Source organism: Argiope bruennichi, chromosome 1, assembly GCF_947563725.1.
Source record: "Argiope bruennichi chromosome 1, qqArgBrue1.1, whole genome shotgun sequence".
Taxonomy (NCBI): domain Eukaryota; kingdom Metazoa; phylum Arthropoda; class Arachnida; order Araneae; family Araneidae; genus Argiope; species Argiope bruennichi.
In genome coordinates this window covers 37,402,086-37,414,690 of record NC_079151.1, presented here as the reverse complement: position 1 = coordinate 37,414,690, position 12,605 = coordinate 37,402,086, and the positions used below count along the sequence as shown (strand labels likewise).

General features: G+C 27.2%; 1 protein-coding gene across 1 annotated transcript; it reads right to left on the bottom strand.

Moving 5' to 3' along the window:
• Positions 1 to 299: 299 nt before the first annotated feature.
• LOC129963726 (caprin-1-like) lies at positions 300 to 12,206 on the bottom strand. The gene is made up of 11 exons (XM_056078253.1): positions 12,033 to 12,206; positions 11,193 to 11,255; positions 7,308 to 7,394; positions 7,055 to 7,216; positions 6,499 to 6,840; positions 5,698 to 5,860; positions 3,890 to 4,401; positions 3,375 to 3,453; positions 2,805 to 2,900; positions 1,901 to 1,972; positions 300 to 1,322 (listed from the first exon to the last, which is right to left on the bottom strand). The coding sequence occupies exons 1-11, from the start codon at positions 12,144 to 12,146 to the stop codon at positions 1,225 to 1,227; spliced, it is 1,788 nt and encodes a 595-aa protein (XP_055934228.1). The 5' UTR covers positions 12,147 to 12,206; the 3' UTR covers positions 300 to 1,224.
• Between the last annotated feature and the right edge of the window lie 399 nt (positions 12,207 to 12,605).

The following is a 12,605-nucleotide window of genomic DNA, read 5'->3' as shown; positions in this document are numbered from 1 at the left end:
GACAATATGTACATTTAAATGTTTAAATATTTACACTGCATGATTGTTGGATGAAAAATAAATTTAAATATGAAAAACAATTTTTTTTCATTAAGTAAATATATTCTGATATGGAACAGTACATTATATATGCTTTCGTATAAGAAGAGAATTGATTACAATAGCAATATTAAAAGATGAAACTAGGTTATTTGAAATTTTTCTAGCATAGAATTATGACCAGAATTACTTCCATTACACTCAAATGAAATGATATTGTATATAGAATGTGTTTTGCTAATTATAAAAATGATCACACATTATTTTCTTAAAACACTTTATTAACATCAGAGCAATTAAGCTTTGGATACTCAGTGAAGGACTAACACTGTTGTCCAAACTTAAAGTTCTTTACAAAAATTTATTTTCCAGAAACAACCTGACAGAATATGCATTACCTAACTACAGAATGATAGTGGGTAGCAGAAAATGCAGATGCACAGGTAACTGATTTTTGGCATCATCTAGTAGTTATGTCAACAATTTTTCAAAAACGGTAGATATACAATTTTCACACAAGTGCACATTTTGCACACACACAAAAAAAATAAGGAGGCTTGAACATTAGGAACAAAAAACATCTTTTCTGCTTTTAAGTTGCCAACTAAAAGACAATAGATGGGAAAGAAAGAAGGGAAGTGAAAAAAATTAAATAACAGGTTAGAAAGACACAAAGGGCAAATTTTAAGTTTTGATATAAAACAAGTAGCATATGAAAAACCCTGCAAAAATTGATTATCACAACAAAAAGAAACAAAAAAAGTTGTATGCACAATCAGGTTGATCAATATTCTACTTAGGAGCAGCCTTTTGTAAGTCTGCATTGAAAATATTTACGATTCCTGCGACAATCGTGTCAAATCGCCGCACAAAATATGTGCTGGTCCCAATTTGCTGACTTCCACGCAAGAATGAAGGGTAAATGTTATGATGTCTGACCCTTTCTACTTGCTCTCTTAATACTGTGTGAACAGATGAATGCTAGGTGGAAGCTTTGATCAGAGAATTGGGTGAAGACTTGTCAGAAGGCCATAGCTTATTTCATATTATTGATATTTTCTGTTTCCATAGCAAAATCTCTTTTGTTTTAACTAAAGTGTTATGAGAAAGGAGGATCCACTGCCACTGCCAAGTCCGAGAGATGATTATTAACACAGCTGATGAATTTTACACATACTTCATGGTTTACTGTTGCGCTTGTTGTTGCTGTTGGGGTTGTTGTTGTTGAGATGATTGTGTTCTGTAGTTTCCACGGCCACGATTATTGCCATTTCCACCCCGTCCTGGAAGCAAGTTACAAATGATTCAAGTGAATGTTTTGATTTTAAAGACATTATTAGAATTCAAACATTTTTTACAGTACATTAATAATGATTATAGTAATTAAAATTTTTTGAAAAGTACATTTAATTTTTTAAAAAGCAACATCTACATAGGAAAGTGGACAGTTTGACATGATGTAGGAACCACATCATATAGTTCACTTAGAACACCACAATTGTTATGCTAACATAATTTTTACAGTCATAAAACTCCCATAAAATAATTGTCAACTTGAGTAAAATTTCACAAAATAGTGCTCAAAGATTCCAATTCAACCAAAGTACCAAATATTTCAGTAAGTCATTTTGATTAACATTTAGGGCAGCAATATTATAATGCACTTATTTGTTAATATATCTAGTTATTAATATACAATTTTACATGCATTTACAATCCATTTATTAATGACAAACTTTAATTGTTGGCAAAGGAATAATATAAGATTAAAATTATCTTAATGTTTTAAAAACAGAAATAACTAAAAAATACATTAGACAGCTACAGAATATATAAAATAATAATTAACAGTAGTACATACCACGGTTATTTCCTCGTCTGTAATTACTATTATACCCATTTCTGTCTTGATAATAATGATTTTGATATCCACCTTTAAAAAAAAAATTGCATATTATATTACATAAAACACCAGAATTAAGAATTTTTTCAAACATATTTTAAATAAGAATAATCATTATACTTAGGTTTTCCTAATTGAATAAATAAAAGATATCAAAATTATAAATCAGAGAAAATTGAGTTATCCTATTTAAAATTCCATTTTTACAATCTTCTAGATAAAAGCTTTATGCAGCTGTCTGAATATATAATGTTATATTTTCAATGTTCTTTGAAACATACCAGTCTGATAATAAATCTAATTATGATCGAAATATATCCAAAACCATTAAATAATATTTTAACATTCAATTTTAGCTCCAAAATGAAATAAAACTAATGAATTAGTGAAAATCTTTTAATGTTATCTTAATGAAAATTATACATTTTTTCATGAAATTTGACAAATGATTTCTAAATTAGCAGCAATAAATAATTATTACTTCCCTTTTTATTAACAGTAAGAATAAAGATAAAAATATTTTAAGATGCTTAAAAGCACTCTTCCAAATTTAGACATTATATATATTTTAAAAAAGAAAATTTCTCTTTACATTAAAAGTTGATTTTGGCACAGAAACAAGAAATCCTTTCCCTTTTCATCAGAATGCAATAATATACTTTATACTTTAAAGGAGAAAAAAATGATGCACAACATAATTGTAATATTTGATTAAAAAAAAAAAAAAAAAGAGATGAGGTGAATAATCTGAGAAATAACCAATACACTATTTATATCTCCTTTTTATAACAAGAAAAATATATCTGCACAATTTGCAAGGTAAAGGCATATGTGAGGAATAAAGAGGAAAGTTGTTATTTACCACGCCCATTATGATAATTATTTCTTCCCCTGAAATATCCATTATTTCCTCGTCCACGTCCTCTCCCTCGGTAACCACCTCGGTATTGAGGATAGCCTGTAAGTATAAATATAATTAGTGACAGTAAGAAAAAAGATGATAAATTTAATTACCAAAAAAGCACGAAATGATAGAAAAATCTTACTAGAATTCACTTAAAATTGGTATGACAATTTTATAAGCAATACCAATTCACCATAAAATAAGTTATTTACACAGGTGCCATTTTGTGGTTAACCAAATGTAAAACCAGTTAAAAGCATCTACAAAATTGAGTAACAATACTTTACTAAGTGTTCTCAATGTGGAGTGGCATAAAAAATAGGAAAATTTTTATAGCAATTTAGCATTTTTTCCCTTTTGGTTGTCATATTAATGATGGTATACACAACATATTTTCAAGATATAAATCAGAAGATGTAAATTACAAATGGCAGAAAATCTCAAATGTACTTTCAATTGATTAACTGCAATAATACAAGCATTTATAGATGCAGAATGAAATCTGATGATCAAAGAGTCAATACTTACCATTAGTTTCAGTTCCTTTTTCACCAGATGGTTCATTTGAGTTAGAATCAGGTTCTATATCGTTGTTTTCCATAATCGGCTGCACAATTAGAAAAACATTTCGTAAAATACAAATCCAATTTGAAATCTTTAAGAACAATGTTAACCAAATATTTCAGAAAATTCATGTATTTTTTAAGATTATTTGTGCAGTTTATATATTTTGCTTATAAATACTAATTTTTTTAAAAAAAAATCTTAAATTATTTAAGGGAAAACAGCTATAATTTAACATCAACTTATCAATAATTTAAAATTACTAATTTGCACAGTTGATGATTATAAGAAATTATAAATTACTATTTCAAGTTGTACAAAGAATAATAGAAATCTTCAAAGCAGATCTATCGATGATGAACAGAAATTCAAAGTAATTTAACTAACAAATATCTCTAAGATGAGGAGAAACATTAAAAAGTATTTTTGCTCTGTCTATTAAGAATGATTAAAATTTCTTTCTAAATTTAAAAAAATACCTGTGTCTCTTCAATTTCTGGCTTGGGTTCTGATGCTGTTAAAGGACTTACATCTTGAACTGGAACAGTAACTGGTACGTGCATGGGTATAACAGGAGCTGGGGCAGTAGTGACAGGAGGTGGTGCAGGTACCACAGCAATTGGTGCAATATGGTGAGGAAGAGGGCCATGATGCATTGTCACTGGGACATAGCCTTGAGGCATAATCATATTTTGCATCACAGCAAAACTTTGATTTGTGAATGTCTGAGTCGGGATGGGATGAGATGGATCAAAATCGTGCTGAACAGATGTTAAGACAGGAGGTACCGTTCGAGGAATAGCATTAGGAATTGGAGAAACCTGGCTAGCAGGTACAGAAGGTCCAGGGATTTCATGTGGTTCATTTCCATTCACTAAAGGAGGAGTTTCTTCATGTGGTGAAGTTGGTGGATAAGGAGTCATAGCATAATTAACAGCCTGTGGAGGTGCCATTTGGTGTACAGCTACAACAGCCGGGTCCATATGAGGAGCTATATGAGATATAAGATCAATAAAATCTTATAAATCAATATACGTTAAATCTAACTCTAAATAAATCAATTTTAAATAAGTTTATCTCTCACAATAATCAGTTGTTTAGAAAATATTCTTTTAGCAAGATATTTAGATATACTGAAATCAGAGTTTTGCACGAAAGAATTGTAATTTGTTTGAACAAATGATACATCTGGCAGTTTAATCCAAAAACCCATAAGAAATTTTTATTTTGCTGTAATTCACATAACATTGTACTCAAACATCAAACACATACAGCTATTTTCAACCTATCAGGCAATTTTTTTTATAATTAAAAAACTGAAAACCTGAGAATTTTTAATTAAAAGTATTAAAAGAGGAATTGCATCACAAGCTCCCATACTATGGAAAAACACTATAAATATATTAATGACAAAGAATTGTCCTGAAACAGCAGAACTTATTTTGGCTAAAAGTTGAGATTTCTAATTATTGGAAAAATCCAGCTTCAGAAGCATTGGAGCATTCAAGAATGAATTTTATCAATTAATTTGATGGGTGTTATTAAAAAGATATGTCTCAGTAACAGAAAAGGTAGTAGGATATCATAAAATTAATATACCAATGCAAAAACTGCATAAAACATTATGAATCCCATATTTATTAAAGAATATTGCAATTGGATTTAACATGCCAGCATAATTTCAAAAATTTAATTTTTAATATCTAAATATTTATTTAAAAATAAGTTTAGATTCACAATCAATCTTTCACCACTTTTTTTTTCCAGAAAACGTTTGTCTCAGAATTACTAGTTCTAAAAACTAAGATTAACTGAATAACAGTATTAATTCACAGAATTCTTCAAAATTTATGTATTATAAATATCACATAAGAATAAAATGTCAATAAATGTATCAAACTAAAGAGCACATTAGATAAATCCAGCATTTTACATTGGTATGTTATATGAAACAATATTGTTGAGATAAAAATGGATTCATCTAATACAAAATATCTTTGAATATCACAATAACAAAAAAAGCTAGAAAACTCAATACAAATTATGAACCAACATCGATAATAGATTTTTAAAATTATTCATAAGTAATGTTTGGAAACATTAAAATAAAAATTCTCCCATAAAGCACCAACCGTCTTTATCTTAATACAATATTACCTTTCAAAATATTATTATTTACAAATTTAAGACAGCAGGGGGGAAGTGATAAAATTTTACTCTGAAATTAATAAAAATCAACTAGATTTCAGGCTAAAATCAAGCAAATATAATTTTTCAAACTATTTACCTCCCATATCAATTTGTGATTCCTGTAAGAAGTTGAAGGCATTTTGAGAAGAGAGAACTTCTTGTAATGGCCCATTTTGCACAGGTGCTGGTGATTCATGAATCTCCTCAGCAGTTACTGCACAGGTACCATTAGATTCCCCAGAAGCTTCATACTGCTGATCCTATGGTATGGAATAATGCCATATAAACTATTGTTAATTTTATTACAAAATTTATGCCATATAAACTATTGTTAATTTTATTATTGTTAATTTTATTCAATTACAAAAAGGATCATAAACTATAAAGATTTTTTGCGTATAACTTGCATGAAATAGTAATTAATTCTTTTTCAAATTGTGACAGGAAAGGCAAAAAAAAATGTTTTAAAATTTGCAAGCATAAATTAATTCATGCTTATGGGATGAATATATTATACTATCAAGTTGTTATAATAAATATTAGAATTCTTTAAAATGGTAGGTACAGAAAGTTGCACATTAGATAAGAACATTTAGATCAGGTATTATTTAAGCAATTTTATAATGGTATTAACAAAAAGAATTAAAATAATTTCCCTGACTAATAAAATTATATACAGAACAAAATACTGTCTTAAATGATTAAGTTACTGAAAGTTTCAATAACTGAAAATAATTTCAATTTGCAGCAGTCAGAATAGTTTAAAATAAATTATCCAACATTCTTTTCACATATCTCAACTAATTTGAATAAAAAAAAAGAAATAATTTCCAATATAGAAAAATCTTAACACTTATGATGTGAAAATGCATTTATAATATATTAAAATTATACTTGCATTTGTCTGAGTCTGAATAATTTCTTGCTGTTCAGATGAAATATTAGTATTTTCCAATTTCTCAACTAAATTTTCCTCTTGCATATCATCACTGGATGTCCCATCTTCAAGAGGTTCAGATGGTCTTGAGAAATATCCAGACTCTTTAATGCTGGACAAGAGATCTTTAAGAACTTTATAAGTAGTACCAGCAATTTCTTTATTCTTTCCTTCAACCAAGAAAATGTGGTTTTCCGCCAAAGCATGAAAATGATTAGTAAGATCAGCTCGTTCATTTGGAAGTGCAGGCCCTAGCAATTTGTATAACTGGTCCAACTGCGATAACTGTTCACTGGTCAATTGCTGGAAATAAAAATAATTTCATTATTGTTTCTATATCATGAAATAAATCACCAGAGACTTTACATTATACAGAAGAGCAATTGAGAAGTTTAACTCTCATTACTTTCTTACAGGAAATTCTTACTTTGCTCTATTTCTTTACAGCCTAAAATTTAATTGAAATAACTAAATGTAACCATTAACTGACAATATTTTATGCCTAGCAAAAACTTACAATGGCACCATTTTCTCCATTCAAGAAATCACTCCGTACATCTTCATTTTGAAAGCATGACAAAATATGACAGAAAATGAAAGCTTCTTGAAGACGCTGGATCTCATGCTGTTGTCGCTCCAACTGTTCTTTTTTTGCTTGTTTTTTTAACTGTCGAGAACACTAAACACAGGAGACATATTAATTAGCAAACATGTGAAAAAAAATCAAATGAATGATTATGAAAAATAATAAATCAAAAACTTAAAATTACCTCTTGAATGGTAGTATTCATGGACTTATAAAGATCACCAGCAAACTCAAGCACACAAATAACTGAATCATATTTGCTTACAGCAAGCTATAAAACATAAAAAGTCATACAATTAATAAATGGAATCTAAAACTTTTTTAATCTGTTTGAAATGCAAACTAATATAATCAAGAGTAATTTAATTCATATATTGGATAGCAATTAAAAATTCTACTTTTGCAAACCTGTAGCACAAATTTACATTTTACTATAGTTTTATTAAGAAAAGATTCAACAATAAAAAAACACAGAGGCTTTAGCTTATTTAGCAAAGAAAAAACTATTATGATCATCATATAAAATGTAAAAATCAAAACTTTTGCAAACAATTTTTAATGAAAATATATCCTGAAAAAATTAAAAATATATCATAGAAAATAAAATGTAAAAATAGAATCAAATTTAAAATTAAAACTACAAATAAGCATTTAAAAAATAATATTTATAAAATAGATACTTTTGAGTATACGACTTTCAAGTTAAATGGATCATCTTGAATTAATTTTCATGCTTCAAACCTAAAATTGTTTAGTATTAGATAAAGAGAATTTCAATTCTTTTCCCATTCAATAGTTAAGCTAACAAAAAAATCCCCACTGAAATGCACATAAATATTTTCACCCTGTATGATAGTTTCAATAAACCAAATAGATGTAATTCTTGTGGTATTATTGTTATTATTCTTTTGCTTAAAAAGGGGGGGGGGAGGAATACCTACCAAATTTACACCAATTCAGAAATAAATAATAAGTTAAAATTAACAGAACAATTTGAGATTTTGTAAGTATTCACATTATTTAAAGATTTTCTTATGTTTTTAAAGCTGAAAGGTCTTAACCATATATCAGATCTTCAATATCATTGATTTAATATGCTGTAACTTGAAAACAAATATCAAAGTTAAGGAAGATGTAAACCGATTTCTCAAGATTTTTAATGTAACTATTTAAAAAGAGAGATAGAAGAATAACTGAATTATACATGCATCCAATATTTATTTTTCTCCTTGCCGAATCAGAATGTACATTTTATGCTATCAAAAATCATGAAATTGCAGACAATTTTTTTTTTAAATCATACACACATAAAGTTACAAATAAGAACTTCACACACAAGTTCTGATAAAATGAGCCAACACATTGTTCCAATATTAACGAACGTATAAGTCATCCAAACTGAAATAATCAGTTTTATGATATTGCAAATATTTTGAAAAATATCCAAATTCCATCAATGTATGTCATCATATATTTTTTTTAATTACACATGTAATTTTTTCAATAACATGCCCAACCAAAAATAAACCTTACATAATTACCTAGAACAAAATAAGAATTCAGTAAAGAGACTGACAGCTAGAGCCTGTTTGCCAAGTTAAAAATAATATCAAAACTTCATGAACAGGTAATTAAAAACATTAAAATAAATTATTGCCTGAATATGCTGAATCAGAAATATTGAAAATATGTTTTGATCAAAGACCGACTATCTAAAGAACACACCAAAATCATGCACTTATTCCAAAAATACATTAAAATTGACTGCATAGACTTTTTCAAATGACTTGCAGGATTGAAAAAAGGAAGTATTAAAATATCCTGATAAATAGACATATCAGGCTACTTTATGGCTATCTGTGAAGGAACCTAAGAAGGACTAGAATATGTTTGATAGGAAAATGAAGAACTCAATGAAACAAAAATCTCTTTTTGCTTCATCTATTTAGACTATTTATATCATTCCTATATTCAAGAAAAATTTATATTCTGCAATTATGAGAAGTGAACATTTTGAAACTTCAAGTGATAAATATATCCTAGTTAATAAAAGGTTTTACTTTATTACTATAATTTTTCTTCAGATTTGTGTTCATATTTTCATACAAATGTAACAATTAACATAATTATTACCGAGCTAAATAGAGGATATAAATAAAATTTTTAAAAATCAAGCTTCAATTTTTGTTACTTTAACAAGTACCCAACATTTATATTTTTTCAAGTGATTACAAAAATGCTAACTATTCATGGTATTAATTTTAACTTTTATCTTTCAAATTAGAACAGCTTTTTTAAAACAATTTACATCGCAATAATTCAAAATAGAGTTGACATATTTCATTAAAAATATCTTTGCCAAATGTATATGATTAGTACAAATGAGCCAAATATTATGAAAATCTGAAATGGTGAGATTCATAAAGTGTGTCAAGTTGACATGACCTATACATGAATGTTAAATTAAAAATAGAGATAAAACAGTCTATAACCACCTAATTTTGTCCAAATAAAACTAAATATAAAATGAGAGAAAAAAGTAAACATTATCAGCTTTCAAATTTCTAAATAAAAATAAAAATTCTTAAGATAAGCGAAATAAACTTGTAAGCTTTATATAGATCTTTGAAAATGTATTCAAAGTATGCAATAAAAGTAAAATCAATTGAACACACTTTCAAATTTTCACACTTTCATTCACTAACAAATATATATGTAAATATGAGAGCATCTTAGTAAGAATTATCTCATCATAATTACAAAAAATAAATGTTCAGTATTTCTGTCATTTCACAGGTAATTCAACAAAATCATTCACTCATTTTCAATAACACATTCCTACTTATGATATTACTTAAGAATAGAACATCAGAACTTCACAATAAAAGAGCAGCTTAAGGGTCATTTAACAATAACGTAACAAATATGGTCAACATATTTTTTTGTAGAAGAAACGTTTTTTAACTTGTTTATTTACAGCATGTTATACGAAACAAGCATTATAAATATATTAGTTTAAAGGAAATATCTTAAAAAAACAGGATAATCAAATTACCTTTTTATTTAATTAAAAAATTTAAAAAATTTTCCTTTTTATTTCTAAATCAAATTACAAATTATTTTGTAAGGTGCTCACATTTTATTTATTTTGATCCGAACAAGTTCAGTAATAAAGACAAAATAGAAAATATGAAACTTCTAAATATATGTTTTATTTGCTATAATATGAATTAGCTAATAATTTTACTATTCTCTGAAATAGTATCTCTTAAAAATTCCTTTCCTCTAATTTACATCTATTTTTACCTAGAGTGGAAGAGAAAAATTGACAATATTTCCATCTGAAATTTTTTTTTCTTTACATAAAGCAAGTACAAGAAAACAAAAGGAATAAATAGAATTGCAACAAATGAAATTAAAATAATTTACACAGCATATTTAAATGAAATCTTAATTTAAGAAGTTTAACCTAGCCTCGTTATAAGTATGAGTTGCATGAAAGATGTCATGAGTTTTTATAGCTCATATCCCCCCCCCCTCCCATTGTAGATTATTTAAAAACAGAAATTATCCTCTCATGCTGATATAATATTAAATTCACTTTTCGCTATTAATGAATTTATAGAAAACATACAATTTGCACACTTTCCTTGTTTTTATTAACACTGTTAAGATTTTTAAAATGACAATGCACCAAAAATATACCAAGTATTCATAGACATTATACAAAGATATAAAAAAAATGAATATTTATATAAATGCATATAGTATTAAGAGATGAATAATAAGAACAGAAGCAATTTTATGAAGGAAAATTTAGATATATTTTCAAGGATTTCTATATGCATCTTAAGAGTAAAAACTATAAATTCAAATCTTTATATTTACCTAATATACTTTCTAAAAACATGCAAATTAAATATTAGAAAATGTTTTGTATTGCATACACCGAAATTATAAAAGGATTAGAGAAATGAACAATATTTTAGACATTGGATTATTTCCTTTAAAATACTAATACTTAATAATTGAGTAACTAATTAAGCTAAAATCAGAAAATAAAACTTACTTTTTGATCTTCATTCAATTCTTTACCATTTTTTACATCATTACGGTAATTGTCCAACTTTATCTAAATATAATTAAAAAAATCGATAAATATATATAATAGCAAGCCTAACAGGATAGAAAAAATTGACAGGCGTTGTATTTGTTTATAACATCAATTGTGTATCTGACATTCAATTTTCTTTCTTACTTTATAAACTATTTGTACTTTCAAACAAAGACCAACAAGATAGAATACAACTTGACGGACGCAGCAATCGTTCGGGTCTTATTTTTTCTTAAGTAAAATATTCCCTTAGATATGTTTTCTTTTAGACAATGTAATTTTTTAAAAAAAATTCTTATTGTAGAGTTTTTTTCGATTGCTAAGTATTCAAATAATTATAGGTGATATTGTATGAAAAACACGAGGTACGAAATTGCATCAGATGCGCCAAATTTCGACTTATTACGACATACAATTTCATCAACAATTAAATTCTTTATAACTGATTGTAAAACATACCATAAAATTTTATTTTACTCAAAAACTCTTGAGTGGAAATAAACACAAAAATGTAAACACGAGGTTACAAACTAGGTAATGGCCGAGCAATCAATATACAATCCGCCATATTTGGTAAACATATGCGCATGCATAAGAATATTGGTCAACAATATACAAAATATACTAGTAGAAATATAAATGTTTTGTAATATATTCTGTTTTTAAAACCGAGATATAATATTTAAATTAAAAACTAAAAACCGCATGTCATACATAAGCCTAACGAACAATGACTGATCATGCGTAGTTCTAAACTTAACGATTATAGAATTTTTTGAAGAAAATTAAAATTACCTTTCGTTTTTCTAAATTCCTCATTCGTTTTTCCAGCGTTTGGAGACATATTTTCATAGGGTCGATTGCCTCAACAGGGGCAATCTTCTCGACTTTGGCAGAGGCGGAGGGCATCCTCTAGATCTCACCGTATCAACAAGACGAAGAAGATGGAATCCTTGTTTAAGTTTCTCGAGCACCGAAAAACCACATTTTACATGATTGTTGCCATTCAGAGTAAACAAATATTTTTAAAAAGGGTTAAAATCAAATAAATATTATATTAAATATGATAACATCAGATTAATGCCGCTGTTAAATTACAGAAAATCAAAATTTAATAATGAATATTTTGGATTGGACCTGATAATAATTATAGATTGGATTATACCTTCAAAGTTATGATGCAACATGCGTGATTCGTAACTAGTTTTGGCTTTGTATAGACAAACTATAGAGCCTAATACCAAATTTCGCACGTAGTTACAACTTGGATAACAATTGGTCATTAAAAAAAGGGTTATTTAAATTTTAACAAATAAAAGTTATTTGAAATTTTAACTTTTTTTCTTAATAACTTTGATGTATATTATT

What these genes read in the sequence shown, in the direction of transcription:
- LOC129963726 (XM_056078253.1), bottom strand. Translation starts at nt 12,146, where the DNA reads ATGCCCTCCGCCTCTGCCAAAGTCGAGAAGATTGCCCCTGTTGAGGCA. An exon ending in ATGGAGAAAATGGTGCCATT is followed by an intron (nt 6,841 to 7,054) that starts GTAAGTTTTTGC and finishes TTTTATTTCCAG; the next exon opens with CAATTGACCAGTGAACAGTT. An exon ending in AAAAGGAACTGAAACTAATG is followed by an intron (nt 2,901 to 3,374) that starts GTAAGTATTGAC and finishes TTATACTTACAG; the next exon opens with GCTATCCTCAATACCGAGGT.